This window comes from Diachasma alloeum, unplaced genomic scaffold (assembly GCF_001412515.2).
Source record: "Diachasma alloeum isolate Michigan unplaced genomic scaffold, Dall2.0 Dall_scaffold_00299, whole genome shotgun sequence".
In the NCBI taxonomy this organism is placed as follows: domain Eukaryota; kingdom Metazoa; phylum Arthropoda; class Insecta; order Hymenoptera; family Braconidae; genus Diachasma; species Diachasma alloeum.
The window spans coordinates 343,382-361,983 of NW_021680438.1; the positions used below are offsets into that span (position 1 = coordinate 343,382).

Below are 18,602 nucleotides of genomic sequence, written 5' to 3' on the forward strand. Positions count from 1 at the left end.
TATAAAAATACAACTGCGTGAAACACAGTAGTATAAAACTTCAACTGCGTGAAACACACAGTAGTATGAAATTTCAACTGCGTGAAATACACAGCAGTATGAAAATTCGGCTGCGTGAAACACACAAACTTCACGCATGCGTGGAGTGTATGGAATGTACGGGAGTGATTCACGCAATGGTGCGAATAGTCACGGCCAAAGAAAAAACATTTCGTTTACTTGTAACATGACTGTCAAAAAATATTGTTTGACACATTTTTAGGAGTGCTGGAAAACTAATTCCAGTCATATTGAGGATCTATTTTAATGAAAATCGACTTTCCGAAAAGAATCGGTTCGAACCGTTTTACTTCTTCGCCACTAGATATAGAAGAAATAAGTAGAACAACGGAATGCGTCAGTTTTAATCATCAGCGTTTGAAATTCCTGGAAAATCTGAGAATCAGAAAGAGGTAGCGACGTTGTTCAGCATAGTTTTGGTAAGAAAAAAAGGGAGCTATAAAAAGATTTTGAAGATGTAGATAAACAATTCAAGTGATAAAATACAAGGCCTGTAATGGTTAGGCGGGTGAGGTGTTGCTCCGGCGGACATCCAAGCTAAGCAGCGTTGAGCTGGGTTAGTACTTGGATGGGTGACCGCTTAGGAACACCTCGCTCGCACAAAAATTGCGGGCGGGGTAGGTACGGTGTAGCGGCCTAGTGTCTCCATTTAGTCAGTGTGACAGATAGATATATTAGGGCACTGCACATGGTTTCCCGTGCAGTCCTAGTCCTAGCTCGAATGGGGCACAGCTAAGAGTAAGACGGCCATGATACCGCAGATAACAATGAGAGGAAAAAGAAAGGAGGGGAGGCAGGCTAGAGGAGGGGTTTCAAATCGAGAATTACTTCGATAAAACCAATGAAATAGAAAAAAATAAATAAAATGATTAGATACAAGGAGACTCATCGGTGGAGAATGAAATAGAAAAGTGGCGAAGGAAAATAAGTCGACTCTAAACATTAGAGTTTGCGTTTTCCTGGATACCTATCTTAGAAGCCAAAGATAACATATTTTCCTAGAAATTTCCTTTTTGTGGAGGAAAATAAGAGCTATAAAGATGGCTTCTATAGCCATTCGACTATCCCTCTTAGATTCTAATATATTTATGGAAAATGCATCCTGACGTGGTAAAGCGAATTCCAAATTATGGAGGAAATTCCCAATTCTAAAATAAATGAGCGAATTCACGAATTTTTCTTGTAGAGAAAGAGTAAAAATATAGAAAAGGTTTAAATTGAAATATATCTATGAATAAACCAATATTTCCTTATCATCAGTTCCTTTAACAATCGTGAAATGTCTATTTCATTAACACATCGCTTCGCGTACGTCTCGAGTCGTCTCGATGTGAGAGGAGTGGGGGGGTCCGTCTGAGCTAGTGCGCCATAGGAGAAGCACGTCAGCGCACGTGCTGACGCGAAGAGTGCGTGCGTGTCTAAAAAACGGTGAAGAGTGGGGTACCGTGAGATGAAGCAAAGGGTTAAATTAGATGAAGCTGAAACTAGCGAAAGATTCAACAGCAGAAGATTTATTTATTTATTAATCTTAAGCAAATCAAGAGGTGTACAAATGTTTTTAAGTAATGCACAAACTCTTTCGCCCGTAAAAAACATTTATAGATATAATTATTTGACTCTCCTACATTTAAATATTTCCTAAATTGAATTTGCCACTGAAGAATATTCTGCTAGTTTCAGCTTCATTTAAATTAGTACAGGTTAGAAGAATGGGTAACGGTGAGGTTCTAGATTATCGAGATGTTTGAGATTTTCTAGATTAGAAAACCTTTCTAACAAGATCTTGAAAGGTTTATCTCTTTAATTTTTCGTAAAAAAAAAGAAAGATACACCGAAAAGGGTAGATTCAAAGACATCTATGAATAAACCAATATTTTCTTTCCATGAGTTCGTTTGAAACTCGTGAAGTGTCTACCTCTAAATTCGTACAGATTACAATAGTTCTAGATTCTCGAGATTAGAACACCTTTCCAATAAAATCTTGAAAGGCCTATCTCTTTCTTTTTTTTAGATTATGGAGCATATTCAAATTATGGAGAATATTCCTGATTCTAAAAGAGATGAAGAATTCAGGAATCTTTCTTGTAAAGAAAAATAAAAGATACAGAAAAGGTTTGGATTCAAAGATATCTATGAATAAGCCAATATTATCTTATCATCATATCCTTTGAAAATCGTGACATGTCTATCTCTTTAAGTTAGGACAAGTTACGAGAAGGAGTAACGGTGAGGTTCTAAATTTTCACGATTTTTTATATTAGAAAACCCTTCTAACAAGATCTTGAAAGGTTTATCTCTTTTATTTTTTATTTTTTTTTAGATTGTGGAGCATATTCATATTTTGGAGGATATTCCTGATTCTAAAAGAGATGAAGAATTCAGGAATCTTTCTTGTAAAGAAAAATAAAAGATACAGAAAAGGTTTAGATTCAAAGATATCTATGAATAAGCCAATATTATCTTATCATCAGTTCCTTTGAAAATTGTGAAAGGTATATCTCTTTAAATTAGCACAAACTGGAAGAAAGGATAACAATAAAGTTCTAGATTTTTGAAATTTTCTGCATTTTCTAGATTAGAAAACCTGTCTAACAAAATCTTGAATAGTCTATCTCTTTAATTTTCTTCTTGAGTTGTGGAGCATATTCAAATTATGTAGAATATTCTTGATTCTAAAAGAGACGAAGGAATTCATTCAGGAATCTTTTTTCTAAAAAAAATAAAAGGTACAGACAAGGTTTCGATTCAACGCTATCTATGAACAAACCAATATTTCCTTATCACCAGTTCCTTTATAAACATATCAGAATTGAAATTACATGACAAAGTCTTCCCGAAGACATTTTTCACAGTGAAAAAAACGAGCTTGGATCCAGGGATAATCCTCAAAACCTCTGCCAAATTTGTCCCCCCACAAAAAGACCAAATATCATATATAATCTCCACCAACCAAACTCAATTCACAACTGTCGACAAAGAATGCATTAACACCCCATACCTGTGACTTTTCGAAGCCATCTGGGTTCAACGAGGGCATCAGAAAGATGTCAGTGGTATTAACAAGTCTCCCAATCCGTTCGTCATTATGATAATTAGCCAGGAGGTACTGTGCCAAGTAGATCATGAGTTGTCTCCCAACAGACTCGTCTCCATGCATATTAGCAACGTACTTGACCATGGGTCTCCCCTTAGCTCGTTCCCCGACATTCTGGGTTATCTCCAGAACCAGAAGATCCCGTCCCTCCACGGATTTTCCAATGGAGTGAACTCTCGCGAGATTCGGATAATTTGTCTCCAACTTATCGAAAAGTCTCTTGAGTTCTTCGTAATGTGTGTAATGCGGGGTAATAAAATCCTCGTTGACGCGAGCTGTTGAAGGTAGATGGTATCCACTCGTCAGCACGATGATTCCCCACGCAACGAGAATATTGCTCAGCACACCCATTCTCGTTGGTGATCACAACCCGAATGAATGACTTCAATAAACCTCGAAAAATTAACTTGTTGACTAAACACTAACGGGGCATCCCAAGAAATAATCCACCAGTCTATCGCACGTATGTCAGCTGTACACAAGCAACAGAGGAGAACAACACAGATGTGGAGAACAAGGGAGAACACTAGCGCACTGATGACGTCCACAAGGCTTCAGCGTGGTGGGGGTAAACCCAACCAAACCCAAACCTCGCTCTGCTCTCTGTCCTCGTTTCTTTCCTCGCGCTCTCTCACTCGTTTCCTCTCAACCGGAGGTTCACCCACGCGATAATACTCACCCCCATGGCCTTTTTCTACTTGAGCCTCTTGATTGTCTTTTATCCCCCTCTTTTTTCAAGTAGACGCCCACTCGCGACCTCGGAAATGACGTCATATTGATTCGAGCTTTCATTCATGACTGATAAGCGTGGGGAATTACAGGCTTCGGCTTGCAGTCCGTGACACCGGGAGATGAATTACTTTCATGTTTTTTTTTTATGTAAATAAGGGTGATAATAGCTAGTATTTGAATAATGAAGACGGGGTGTTGGGGGTCGGGTTATTATAGGATTGTTTAGGGGGAGAAAACGAGTTGATGATTTACACTGTTAGAGTGTAGATCAGTATATGTAAGATCAAATACTTTTGATTTTTTGTTTTTGATTCCGAATGGAAGCTTTTGTAATCGTTCAAATTTAATTTGTGGATTTTTTGTGTTGCATCGACGCAATATGATCCAAAAAGTTCAAACTAGCTATTTTCGTCACAAGGCCGAAAACAAATTTTCTGGCGACTATGAGTTTGTAATCATATGAGCTAAAAAAGTGTTTTTAGGCCGTATGACGAATAAAATTTTTTTCTGTACTGCTTCTCACGATTTCTCGTCTGGGAATTGGTATTGCATACTTCCCAAACTCGAAAACTTGAAAATCACTACAAAAAAATCTTGTCCCGGGCTGCTGTGATAGGGTTTGTTTACTCGTGTGGTTGGCCAGTCCTCGCCTTCGGCTCGGACGCCAACGCTACACGAGTAAAAAATCCCATCCCAGCAGCCCGGAAAAATACTATTAACTTAATATATTAGCGTAGAAACAATTCTTTGTTCAGTAATTATTCAATAGAAAAAATCATAGAAATGGTATTTAACAGAGAAGAAAATAACGATTCTAAAGGTTCCAGTTTATGATTTTCTAGACCCAGAAAACAAGCTTCGAGGATGAACTATGAAATCTTAGGCCCCAACACTAAGTCATTAGGATATTGTTTTCTAATAGTGAGAAATGTTCGTTCCCCGGTGGGAGAGATTTTTTCATCTAAAAACTGACCTTGAGTCTGCCCTCTGCGTTCGACTCGCATGAAGTTACGTTTTGAATAATTCATGAATTATTGATCTTAGTTAAATTTACATAGACGGTTCTTTCACATCTGTTCAGACTGAATCATCCTTATCAATTGGGTCTTCTGTGGAAACGATGACAGGTTTTTGGCGAGAATTCTAAACATTCTTTAATCTACTCGAGCCACAGTAGGTACATATTTACATAGATTGGAAAGAGAGTGTGATAAAATAACACGTTTGAATGTTTTGCAGTGTTAACACTTCCACGAACCCTTCGACGTGCTCTTAAGAAAAATACGTTGTTCAACCTTGCAACTTTTGTTTGCAAATTGTGACCCCATAATGGCCCCAGGAGGAGGTTTTTTTTATTATTATAAAAAATTGAAAAAACTGAACACTTTCAAAGAGCTTTTTTAATAAAGATTCGGAAAGTCCAGTACAGAACCAACCGCAAATGAATAATTTATCATGGCAATTGAAGATCTAACAGCCATGGATACGGTGATTTAAGGCCCGGGTGGATTATCTTTCGAAAGTTATCTCAATTGTTTTTTCATCTTCATAATGTAAAATATATCACAATTTCCATTGGATTTTACATCACGCAGCAGTCCCTAAAAATTATAATTGTACAATCAAAAAAAGTAGAAAAAAACATTGAACATTTTCAAAGAGCATTTTTAATAAAAATTGAGAAATAAATCCGATAGAGAGGAAATAGTGAATGGATAATTATCATGGTAACTAACGGTCTGACAGCCATTGACTGCTGTGACAAATGACGACATAACAGCCATTGGATACATCAAATTATTAATTTGCAATTTCCTCCCTATTGGGTTTAGTTCCCAGTATTATTCAAATACGCTCTTTGAAAATGGTCAGCTGTTTTTCAACGTTTTTTTGATTGTACAATCATAATTTTTGGAGACTCCAAGGCTATATAAAGCTGAATAGCGATTGGAGATCATTTTAGATTATCAAAATAAATAAACAATCAAAGTCACGTTCGAAAGATAATGCACCCGGAACTTAAACCTTCATATTCGGTACATTTTCAAATCTCACGTGTTAGGTATTCCAATCTACCTCAAATATATGGATTTGGCTACATAATTTGACAGATTCAAGTTCTAAATATTTTTTTTTCAGAACTTCGACTTTAAAATGCTTTTTTATTGCAGCCCACGTCGACTTTTTCTTAAACTGACTTCAACTGTTGTTTTTTTATGAATTAGAAATATCCAGAAATATTTGAAAAGTTTCCATTTCACTCAATTTATCAATAATATTCTTGTTATGTCCCAGATAATCTCAAAGCTTTTCGTGCAAAGTATCTCTGCAGAGCTGCCTCAAAGACTGGTCCCACTGTCCGCTTCTCCCATATGGAGGGTTTCTTCTCCTCTGGCTTTTCCTCCTTCGATCCCGTTTTCTTAGAGCTTTTCTCCTTGTTCAGTTTCTCTGGTTCTGGTGCACTGAATGCCTTGTCTTCTGCATCATTCGTGGGTTTGACGGATTCATTCTGTTCTTCATCTGCTTCTTTGGTCGACAGTCTAGGTTTCTTCGTGGGAGACTCGTATTTTTCATTCTCTTCAAGTTTGTCAGAAGCATCATCACCACCCATTCGTGCATCCTCATCCCCCTCAGATTTCTCAGCAGGTTCTCCCTCAGATTCTGATTCAGATTCCTCCATGACTCGTTTTCTGTACTGTCTGTTATTTTTTCCCTTAAAATTCATTTTAGATTTTTCTTCTGCCTTTCTTTTATCATTCTCTTCGGCCTCATTGTCTGATTCTTCTGATGATGAATCAACGGATAAATTTTCGTCTCTATCGATATTTGGAGATTGTGATGGACTAGGTTCCCTCCTAGGTTCCTTTGAATTATGCTCTTCCCCAGGAGATTCATTCGATTTTGGATCAAAAGTCTGAGCGAACAAATGCCGATGGAAGCCAGACATATCAGGCTGCTTCGTCACATCAGCAATGGCCTCCAGCCTGTCCATCCGTTCCTCCTCCTCCTCAATCTTCTTGAATTGCTCTAGTTTTTCTCTGTAAGCAGATGTCACAAAGCTCTCCTTATCAGCGAACTTCTCCCCCTCAGCCTCTCGCTCCTTCTGCACCATCCTCTCCATTCTGTGCTCCTGCTCTATCTTCCTCCTCTCAGCTGCCTTCAGCAGGTTGTGAATGTACTTCGGCTGCTTCTGTTCCTTCTTCACTGGCTTGTTCTGCTCCTTGACCTTTTCTATCTGATCGTACACCTCGTCGTACTGGTAAATCGTTGGATCTTCGTTTAAAGCTTTCTCCATGTTGAGACGAGTCTGTTTCTTTATTTTGTGCTTTTCACCCTCTGCCTTAAGGGCTTTCTTGACCCAGTCAGCTCCATCATCTGTGTCGGAGTCGTTGTCATCGCCGAATATATTACCGGCCTTTGGGGCTGAGAGGGCAGCCTTCTTAGGCATTAGTAAACCATATCTGAAAATGAAATGATGGGATTAGGATTTCATGAACAATTGGTGAGATTTATTCTCAGTTGAAGGCCCGGGGGAATTATCTTTCGAACGTGATCTTGATCGGTTTTTTTATTTTGATAATCTGAAATGATCTCCAATTGTATTCAGTTTTACATAGCCCTGAAGTATCCAAAAATTATGATTGTACAATCAAAAAAATGATTTAAAAAAGCTGAATATTTTCAAAGAATGTTTTTGAATAATATTGGGAAATAAACCCAGTAGGGAAGAAAAAGCAAATTAATAATTTGATGTATTTGACGGCTGTTAGGTCGTCGTTTGTCACAGTAGTCAATGACTGTCAGGTCGTTAGTTACCATGATAAATTATCCATTCACTATTTCCTCTCTATCGGACTTATTTCGTAATCTTTATTAAAACGCTCTTTGAAAATGGTCGATTTTTTTTCTACTTTTTTTAAATTGTACAATCATAATTTTTTGGGACTCCTGCGTGATGCGGAATCCAATGAAAATTGTGATATATTTCATCTTATGAAGATAGAAAAACAATCGAAATAACGTTCGAAAGATAATCCACCCCCGGGCCTGAATTGGATTGATTCTTGATTGCCTCATCTGCTTGGTTTTTCAATTATTTAGGTATACCGCATGAGTGGTTGGATAAATTTAAATAAAATGAAGTGAGAGAAATTCTGTAGAAAAATTACAGTGTTGGGACGGCTGAAAGTAGAAGCAGAAAAGTGTAAAAGTAGAATTTTTAAATTCTTTGGATTTTTTAATAGCTTTCTAACAGTTTGAAGGAGAAAATCAAGTTTATCAATCAATCTTCCAAATATTTCATTAATAAAATTATTCAAAAATTTATAATCTATTCTGAGTATTGGGCTCGAATAAGAGCTTTAATGTTTAACTACAAATGTGGAGAAGGGTTTTGATGAAAGAAATTCCGGATTTTTGACAAATTATGAATTGTCGCCGTCTTAAACCATATCTGGATATTTATGACCAATTGTTTGAATTTATTCTTGCCTCATCTGCTAGGTTTTTCAATTATTGAGTTGTGCAGCATGAGTGGTTGGATAAATTAAAATAAAATGAAGTGAGAAAAATTCTGTAGAAAAATTCTAGTGCTGAGGCGGCTAAAAGTGAAACTAGAAAAATGAAAAAAGTGCAATTTTTCAATTCTTTAGGTTTTTTAAACATTTTTGAACACTTTTAAAGGAGAAAATGAAGTTCATCAATCAATCTTCCAGATATTTCTTAACGAATTATGTGAAATAACATAAATATAACCTCCAAATGTCTTCATTATTACATAAAACAGTACTCACTGCTTTGTACTTTTACTCATGATTCGCCAGATATCTCTCACTTGATAACATCAAATTATAAAATTATTATCGCTATTCAAACAATATTTCTATCAATTTCACTCTAAATGTTTTTTTGTTGACGTTGGTTGACTTGCACCTTCAGCTCTCAGTTCGATACCCCAGATTTCAATTTTACCATCAGATTTTGCCCGAGGCAACAGCTGATGAAGTGGAACTCCTCATCATCGATTTGTTTTTAAAGGTCTGATCACATCGTGGAATTCGGAGTGGAATATCACGAGTGAAACGTTTCGCAACACCGGCTCTGTACATTCCTGTTCATCACCTGTCTCCGATTCAATTGTTAACAATCGTTCGTTGTTTGACAACAATTCATCAGTCAACGTACTCGAGACTGTATTCTTCATTTGTGGCAGATTTTTATTCGAATACAGATAGAGTTTTTTGTACGAATTACATAACCTGATTGATATTGCAATTTTATGTGACGGTGATTGATCGAATATTTAATAAGTGGTTCAAAGTGCAGGAAAAGAAATTTGTTGGTTTAATATTGGACTTTACTAGTGTCTTGTAACATTACTTCATTATTTCGTATTTCTCTTTTATTTTGAAAACTTTATAAACAAAAATGTCGAGATTACTGACAAATCTCTGCCCACAACTGAGGAAGCTGGTAAGTTATGAACAAATTGAATATGATTGTATGATTCTAGTAGTGAACTGGTAAAAGGTACAAATCAATTTTGACGATTGATTAGTTTTCAATGAATATCTTGGAATCTAAGGGAGGTAGCAAAATGTTTGTTGCAACCTTTTTTGTAGAACCAATTGAGAGCTACAGCAAATGTAATTATGAAAATTTTGCTGTCTCACTCAGATTCGGAAATATTCCTCAAAAACTCAACTGGGAGATAAGTTGACTTGAACCGTTTTACCACTGCGCTACTGATTTGATGGTTGATGATTCAAACTGAATGTCCAAGTAGTTGAACGTTTAGTGCGAGTAGATCAGCGTATGAATAGAATATTATAATTTTTGGTGAACAAGAAATAAATTCACTTTGAGCATGTCTATTTGTCCTTCTGAATAGACTGCCAAAATTTGATATCGAATAATAAATTGCCTGACTCAGAAAGTACGTTGAATACACGGATTGCCACATCCATAAATTATAATTACTGCTAAATTATTAAGTTGTCAGTTATTTAATATCACTTTCAAATTTCAGTTATTGAAGTAGGGGAGGTCGGGGTAAAATGGACACTTTTGACTTTTTTTTTAAATGTTAATGACGGATTGAAATGTTGATAAAATTCAATAATTTTTATTTCATTGCAAAGAACAATTCTTTCCCTTTGTGATGACCCTAAACTGTGCTCAATTGATAAATTTATTTCTGAGTTATGAGTAATTAAAACAAAAGTCTAAAGTGTCCATTTTACCCCACTCTCCCCTTCTCATCAATTTAGTAGTTAAATTTTGGATTATTCATTAATCAGTAATCGAGTTAAAATTGTACTGATTATTTCACTGCTCAATAATATTACTCGTGTATAATCATGTGATCAGTGATCTTTTCTATTGATCGACATTTAATAAATGAAAAAAAAAATGGCCTAGTCGTCCAGAAATTAGGGGTTCCGGCTGCATTCAACTATCTCTTCATTTAATTATTCTTTGTTTTGTTATTTTCACTTCAAATAATTTTTTTCTGCCAATTAAAACATTTTTGAAGGTATGGAAGCCATCATATCCACATTTAGGTGATTCTTTTAACTTAGATCCTACCACGAAACTGGAATTTCCCTTAACCGCCCAGCAAGTGGCCTGTTCACCCTAGATCCATATTTTTAAATATTGAAACGATATTGGGACGATAGAAAATTCAATATATCAATACAATAAAACAAGAGAGAGAAGAATACCTAATTCGCAAAAGCAACATTAACTTCAAAGGAGATGTTCAGATGGAAAAGAAACGAATGCAATCCAATTGAATGCACTCTAAATGGGATAATTCTCATAACAGATATTCATAACAATATTTAATTCATCATCAATCGGAAATGTAGATTATCAATTATTTTACGGTTTTTTAAAATTTCGATTAGTATATTTACACCTTCATCAATGCATGTTGGAAATTCGTTTAATATTGAAGAATCGGAAGATTGGTGGCCATCTTTGGTTGAATCCTATTTACTAAAGATGAAAGAAACGTGAAGTTGTTTTATATCGAAATATCTCGAAACTGCTTGACCGCTAATTCTTAATTCTGATTGGTCAATGAGTCACGTGAAGTAGTCGCTGAAAAAAATCCTCGTTATTTTCAAATTCGGCAAATGCCAAAAATTGTTTCTGCATCATATTTTTCATTTTTTCATGTGTGAAGTTGATCTTTATATCAAAACATATCTAAATTGCCTAATTGTTGAGCATGAGAAAAAAAAACATAGTATTTCTAAATTTTTTTAACTCACAAATTATTCTTCACTTCCCAAATTTTAATTTTTCCATATTTATCACACGCCAAAATGATCAGTTCTTGCTTTTCAGATTTTCATACATAAATTCTAAACTCTACAACATTCACGAAAATTCTTCGGTTTCCCAAATAATTCGAGAAAAATCTGTGATGTCCGGTGATTATCTGGTNAAATTTTTTTAACTCACAAATTATTCTTCACTTCCCAAATTTTAATTTTTCCATATTTATCACACGCCAAAATGATCAGTTCTTGCTTTTCAGATTTTCATACATAAATTCTAAACTCTACAACATTCACGAAAATTCTTCGGTTTCCCAAATAATTCGAGAAAAATCTGTGATGTCCGGTGATTATCTGGTAATTCAAGAAATTTTTTCAGTTCTCTAGGAAATCAATTCATAACCCTCCCCTGATTTTTCAACAATTACAGATTTTAATCAGATTATTTTAAAAAGTAAAAAAAAAAGAATTAAAGATTAAAAAGTATTCATTGATGCTTCACTCTTCATTCTCTTAATTCTCTTCAAGTCATTACCAATGTTTATAAAACATCTATGAGTATATGAAGTTTAATAAATTCGATTTCTTCACTTTCACAACAAACAGATAAGCGCGCGCACAGATCTAGTGTTTAATAAAGTTGGGCTACTGGGACAGTCAGGTACTGGGATATTCACCTTATCAAACCCTTGATTAATGATTTCAATTGATTAACAGGTAAATCTCTCGTTAGTGGAATCAAAGTCCCTGGTGTCCTCTCAGAATATCCGCAGTTTCTCGATAAGCTCAAGATTATTGGCAGGCTGGCCCCAAATACAAAAGCCTGCACCTGATTTCGCCGGTACTGCTGTCGTCAATGGTGACTTCAAGGATATCAAGCTATCTGATTATCGAGGGAAATACGTTGTACTGTTTTTCTACCCATTAGACTTGTAAGTAATGCTCTCAATTTTTCTTTTTAACCTCGTGGTAACGTCAGGAATAAATGTAGTAATGAAGATAAGTTGAAAATGAACGGTTTGCAGATAATTTCGCAGATATCCCTGGAGTGGATTAGAGATAATTATCAAGCGAACATTTTCGTTGAGAAGTTCATGGGCTATGAAAAAACTCCCTTGACATTTTTCTTTGAATAAGAGAGATATTTACAAAATTACGTGTAGGAAAGAGTAGGGTGAAATGAACACTTTCGACAATCTTTAAAGGCATTTACAATTCATAAATAAAGTTATTGATTGAGTTCTTAATGTGTTAGAAGAGATAAAGTACTCTTTTATCCCGTTTAACAACTAATGTAATAGTTGTAATGAAACTTTATATATTTACAGCAATAATGTTTCGGGCCAAATCGAATAAATAGAGAAATATAACTAATACTTCAGAAGGCAATCGAATAAATAAGAGGAATGAAATCAATCAGTGACAAAATCACGAGAATGCAAATCATACCCCTAAATAGCCAAATATCACTCAGGAAGAAATCGTTGTTGATAATATTTATAAGTCATGAAAATTACCACGAGCAATTCAAACACACAATGCAGGAAATCTATCATAACATCATTTACAAGGGAATTTTATACATTACGTTTAAAAATTACGTTATTAGAAACAATATTCAACAATAGTTCACGCTTTGTCTCATTTTTCCCATATTTCTATAAAATGAAAAAAATATATATTCATGTTATATGGGCTTTTAAGATATCCTGATGTGAAAATGAACGGTGAAATATTAATTCGTAAATTTTTTTTACTTAACAATCTTCGGTGAATTGTTCTATCTCGGGAACTATTCAATATATCGATCTAAAATTGGATATGGGAGTGTTGTTCGACAATCCTAACTAGTAGCCAACGTTTCAAAAAAATTCCTTGGCTTTTATTTGGATTCTGCAAAAAAAATTCAAAAACGGCGATATCTCGAGGCTTTTAAATCAGATGGTACCTATATTTTGTCAGAAATTGATAGATGACATCAAGACCGACATTTTGAAAATAAAATTGAAATCGGAGCAGTGGTTTTCGAGGTACTAAATTATTTTCGTTTCTGTTCAACTTTTGTACCGTTATGAGTATCATAACAGTGTTGTATTTTGGTGGCTAGGCAGGCTCCCATGGGTTTTACACCTGGAGTCTAATAAATAAAGATAGATAGATATTGAGCAAAAGAGCTTCACAGATAAAGTTGAATACCTTCGAAACTACTGGTCTGATTTTGCTTATCCAGAACCCCAAAATTTTGTTATCTGAAGACTTAAAATCCTTCGAAGTTTGAAATTTCTATCCCAATTATTTTTTAAATTATCATACGTACAAGCAATTTCAGTGAAAAAAAATGAAAAAACGAAAATAAAACTACATTACTCGGGGTGACATGGACTTTTTTAAATTTAATTTAATAGATATCATCACGACGGGTATTTAAAAAACAATAATTAAATCGGTCGAATGGTTCAGGAGATCTGTAGAAAAAGATTTTTGAGGAATCACTATAACTCAGGAACCGCTGAACCGATCGAGCTGCAATTTTGCATAAATTTGACTATCAGTAGTACCAATTAGCAGCCAATTTCAGCATCTTTGTGTTAATCATTCTTGAGTTAGGGAACAGTTCTGGACAGCGAACACAAATGCGCGCACACACACACATACATACATTACATTTTTTAAAAACATTACTTCTTCATGTTTCATGACACTTCTAGGCATTTCCACCCAAAATCAGGAAATCGAAAAAAATCTCAATTACATAGCTTCTATTCGGAAGCAAAAACACTAGGTTGCAAAGTGTCAAGCTTTTTCGTGCCAAATTGACTTTCCTTACAAGAATCCATCTGAAATTCCGAAAATTCGAATTGGATTTTCTTTTGCTTTGGATTGGATTTTGTTGTAAACAGTTTTCATCAGCGATTTGGAGTTTCGTGGAGGAATTGAAAAGGTAAAAAACAGCAAAGCAAAATTTCCCTTTTAGCTCTACTCTTCTCTCCACAATTGGATCAAAATAAAATTGAATGAAACTAACGAAATGGGTAAAAAAAACTTGAGCCAAAAATCTGATAACTATTTTATTGAATTTCAGCACTTTCGTATGTCCAACTGAGCTTCTCGCCTTCAGTGAAAAAATGTCAGAATTCAAGAAATTAAATGCTGAGGTGATCGGTGTCTCCACAGACTCCCATTTCAGTCACTTGGCCTGGATCAATACCCCAAAGAAACAAGGAGGACTCGGTGGTGATCTTGGATACCCACTTCTCAGTGACTTCAACAAACAGATAGCAGCGAGCTACGGAGTCCTTCTGGATGAACCTGGTGTTGCGCTTCGAGGACTCTTCATTATCGATAAAGAAGGGGTTTTACGTCAACTCAGCGTTAACGACTTACCAGTTGGTAGGAGCGTTGATGAAACATTGAGGCTCATCAAGGCCTTCCAGTTTGTCGAGAAACATGGAGAGGTGTGTCCGGCCAACTGGCAGCCAGATTCCAAAACGATAAAGCCGAATCCTAAGGACAGTAAGGAGTACTTTGAGTCTGTTAACTAATTGTAGAACAAAGGGGCTGAGTTGTGGTATTTAATAAAGGAATAAAAAAATCTGTTTAGGAAACTTGCGTTGTGATCATTTATTCGATGACTGCCTTGACAGAAAATGTAGGTATGCATTCTTACAGTACATCCTCATTTGTAAAAAAATTATTCCAGTTATTCAAAATTCATATGAAATGTTTGTCTTGATCATTAGATTAAGGACGTCATTAGCTCATCAGAAGCCAGGTGAATAGATGAAAGACACTTTTCATATGAGCAATTAAATTTGATTTTTATTAACTTCCCGATTTATATCGGGTAGTTATTGTAATGGTCCCGAAAATCGAAAGTGGAAACGTTATGATATCTTCAGATTTCATGACCTCAGAAACTGAGGACAGGAGAGGTCACTGAAACCTAGTGCAGATGTTTCTAAGGATGGTGAAAATGTCAAAAATAATGGAAATATAGATGTGCACTCTTAGAGTACACCCTCATTTGCAAAAGCAAATGATTTCATTTATTCGAAATTCATATGAAACGTCCATCGCGATCATTAGATTAAGAACGTGATCAGTTCATCGGAAGCCAGATGAAAGACACTTTTCATATGAACAATTAAATTTGCTTTTTATTAACTTCCCGATTGACATCGGGTAGTTATTGTGATTCGAAAAATCGAAACTAGAAATTTCATGATATCTTCACGTTTTATGACCTCTACACGGAGAGAAATGTTCAGTAAAAATTACGGAACTCACAATTCGCTCACCGGTTAGGGAATCGACTCAGAAAATTTAAGTGACCGTATCGTAATTTTTCACAGGAGATTCAGATAAAAATTAAGGAACGCTCTGGAAAAATTCCGTGGCAGTTCCGTAAAATTTCGTACAACCACATTTCGCTTCGGAATTACGGAAAAGATACGTAATTTTTATTGAATATTTTTCTCAGTGTAGGAGGTTCCTACGAAGTTGTAGGATGTTCGTGTATCTGTATGTGTGTGCGGAAGTGAGAAAAAGTTCGCCCAACAATTCCGCTTGAACCAACGGTCCGATTCAAATTTTTTGTTAATGGAATCGATTCGAACCACATTGTCTCAACGGTTTTCTAGATTTATCAAGAAAACTATTAAAAAACCGTCAAAAAAATTACATTTTTTCAAATTTCAATGTTTCTCCTGGAGGAATGATGGGATTGATTTCCTTTCATCATAATCGATGCTGTTTTGTATGACTAAGGCTAGAGTAAAATTCCAACGAAATCGTTTCTGAAGTTGTAGAGTTATTCAAATACGAATTTTCCGAAATTTTGAAATTTGAAACAATTTTTTTCCTAAATGAATAAGAAAAGTAAATTAATCGGGAAGTCGTTGGTTTGACCCCTAATGGATCACACCCACTTGAACCCGCTCTTACCAGTCACACCCCAACCTGGATGTGTGTGACCGGCACTGATTTTTAACACGTGGTCTCACTTCGAAAGCAGTAGTAGAATATGGAAGTCATAAAGAAGCCTTTTCATCATAGTTACTTTTGCCCCAGGGTTTATCAAATGTTTATATTATTTATTAAACATTCTACTTGAAGTTTCAGCATCGTATAGGGACGTCCAATAGATTGAATATCGTGTTGCATGAGAGAAATCTCACGCGCGCCTAACGATGGGATAACGAGAATTACAGAAGAATTGTTTTTTTTTTTCAATACATCGATTTTTTTTGAAATTGAAAATTTTGTTTAAAAGCCGATTGTTAATAATTTGAGTAGTGAAAAACCGCCCGATTACATGAATTTATAAATATATCACGTGAGACTTGAGAAAACATTGTTGAACAACATTGCGTTGCAAGTATTTTTTATAAATAATTTATAAACAATCAATTTTCCACCATATAAATCATTTGTTTGGAATCGTAATGAATTTATTCGTATTTCGAATTTTACCGGAAAACGATTACATGCCTAAAAAAATAAGGTTTCCGAAAGTTTGAACAATTTCAATTATTTATTTATAAACAACAAATCTTTAAAAAATTTGTGCAAAATATAATTTAAATGACACTGAATATTCATGATTTTTTTCAATTTTTTCTCACGCAATTTAACTGACAAATTTGATAATTGAAAATGGTTGAATCAACAGTATTGTTTCTACCGAACTATAAAAGATGCTTGGATATCCTTAATCGTGAATTAAATTGGGAATAAAAAATTCAAAGAGTTTCACAACACTTAATAGAACAACAGATCACAATCTTCCCTCAAACCTGATTAAATAGCACCCATTGTTTGCAATTCTCTTGTTTCCAATTTTCTCCTAACGAAACACCTAAACTCATGAATCGGCACGCGTGCTGGAGCGTGTAGAATCGTCAATTTCCAGGCGGAACTGTGATCTGTATATCCAAGAGCACCAGGCACGTGCCTTGGGAAAAAAAATCTCAACACAACAATTTTTTCTCTCCCTCGTAATGTGTTGTATCTATGTACCCATTTTGCCTTGTATGGTCGAGGTTCAATCAGACGCAAAGGGCACCGGGGGCACGCGGATACTGAATGGAGTAGGGCCTGCATGAGTGGAGAGAGACACATGATGACGATGAAGAGAGAGCAATCTCGTGCTGGTTGATTTGATTCTTTGTAGCGATGGAGAGCAATAGCGGGGATCAGGGACCAACTGAAAAGACCGTTCTGGATTATCCTTACTGTTCCCTTTATCTCTCGCTTCTCTGAATTTGTGTCCAACCCACTGTATTCAATTTTTTTTGCGAGAAGTCATACAAAAATGGCCTTTTATCGTCCACGAAGAATGACGGTAATACAATTATTACTGGGAGTTCAAATGAATGTTTTCAGGTTTTTATCATGTGTTCAGTGGTTAAACTTTTATAGTGGCACGCACGTAACCTTGATCTTTATTATGCGGTGTACAATTCTGATTTTAATTGCTTTCATCTGTTTTTCCTTTTTTCCTTTGATACTTTGACGTGATTGATTTTTTTAAAATCTCTCTATATTATGAAAATCCAAATCGACTTCTGGTGATAAAAATTTGGTACTCGAAATTAAGATTTCACAATTAACCCTAGTCTGGTCACCTGACGGGAAAATGCGACTTTAGTCCCTTTCGCGGGAGAGTGCCACCGTGTTATTTAGGCTCCAGCGTTGCCGAATCCACTCTACACTTCCCGGGCACGTTTAGCGAGTTCTCAGCAACGTCGCGCAACAGGCAATTTCATTTAACACAAAAATTGTTCACCTATTGAAAATAATTTTTTTTCTCCCAGAATTAAGGATACAATATTGAAAAAAAATACTAGAATTTTCCAGATACTTCAATTGACAAATTCAATTTTTCTCAAATTTTTCCGGTCAATCAGTCGATGGCAAGGTGAATAAAACGACGTGTTGCGGCAATTCCCTCGCATGGTGACCAGTCTAGGGTTAAGGGTCACGAGGATTAAAATAATGGTCATGACGGTCAGAACAAGGATCATAAGATTCACGAGGTTTAGAATCAGGGTTATGAGGTTCAGAATAAGGGTCACAAGCATCAGATTAACGGCCAGAATAAGGATGATGGAGGTCATATGGTGGTTATGTGGGGGCGACGAGCGGAGCGAGCAGGGGGCGCAGCCCCCTAGGCTTATATATAAATATACCATATTATCTTATTATATTTGTATGCTACAGGTATATTCTAAAGAAATTATAGACAACTAGGGGGCTTCGCCCCCTGCTCGCTTCGCTCGCCAACCCCGGGGGGCTTCGCCCCTCCGCTCGCTTCGCTCGCTCCCCCCCAATCCAACTGTCAGCCCCCCACCGCGTTTGACCCTGGGACACCCTCCTCCCTTCTAACCCCCCCGACCTTGGGCACCCCCTGACCACCCCTTGACTAC

The 18,602-nt window shown here is 35.9% G+C and overlaps 3 protein-coding genes across 3 annotated transcripts in view; 1 reads left to right on the forward strand and 2 right to left on the reverse strand.

Moving 5' to 3' along the window:
- Positions 1-3,684, reverse strand: part of LOC107039422 (carboxypeptidase D) — a 22,650-nt gene extending 18,966 nt beyond the window's left edge. Inside the window, exon 1 of the mRNA XM_015259022.1 lies at positions 3,059-3,684. Coding sequence (XP_015114508.1) covers positions 3,059-3,505 — 447 coding nt within the window. The 5' untranslated portion in view covers positions 3,506-3,684. The remainder of the gene's footprint in view (positions 1-3,058) is intronic.
- Positions 3,685-5,658: 1,974 nt separating this feature from the next.
- Positions 5,659-8,836, reverse strand: LOC107039423 (nuclear speckle splicing regulatory protein 1). Its single transcript, XM_015259023.2, has 2 exons — positions 8,680-8,836; positions 5,659-7,347 (listed from the first exon to the last, which is right to left on the reverse strand). Exons 1-2 carry the CDS (start codon positions 8,697-8,699, stop codon positions 6,171-6,173), a joined length of 1,197 nt encoding a protein of 398 aa, XP_015114509.1. The 5' UTR covers positions 8,700-8,836; the 3' UTR covers positions 5,659-6,170.
- A 74-nt stretch (positions 8,837-8,910) lies between these two features.
- Positions 8,911-14,780, forward strand: LOC107039424 (peroxiredoxin 1). Its single transcript, XM_015259024.1, has 3 exons — positions 8,911-9,358; positions 11,893-12,107; positions 14,258-14,780. Exons 1-3 carry the CDS (start codon positions 9,314-9,316, stop codon positions 14,715-14,717), a joined length of 720 nt encoding a protein of 239 aa, XP_015114510.1. The 5' UTR covers positions 8,911-9,313; the 3' UTR covers positions 14,718-14,780.
- The last annotated feature ends 3,822 nt before the right edge of the window (positions 14,781-18,602 follow it).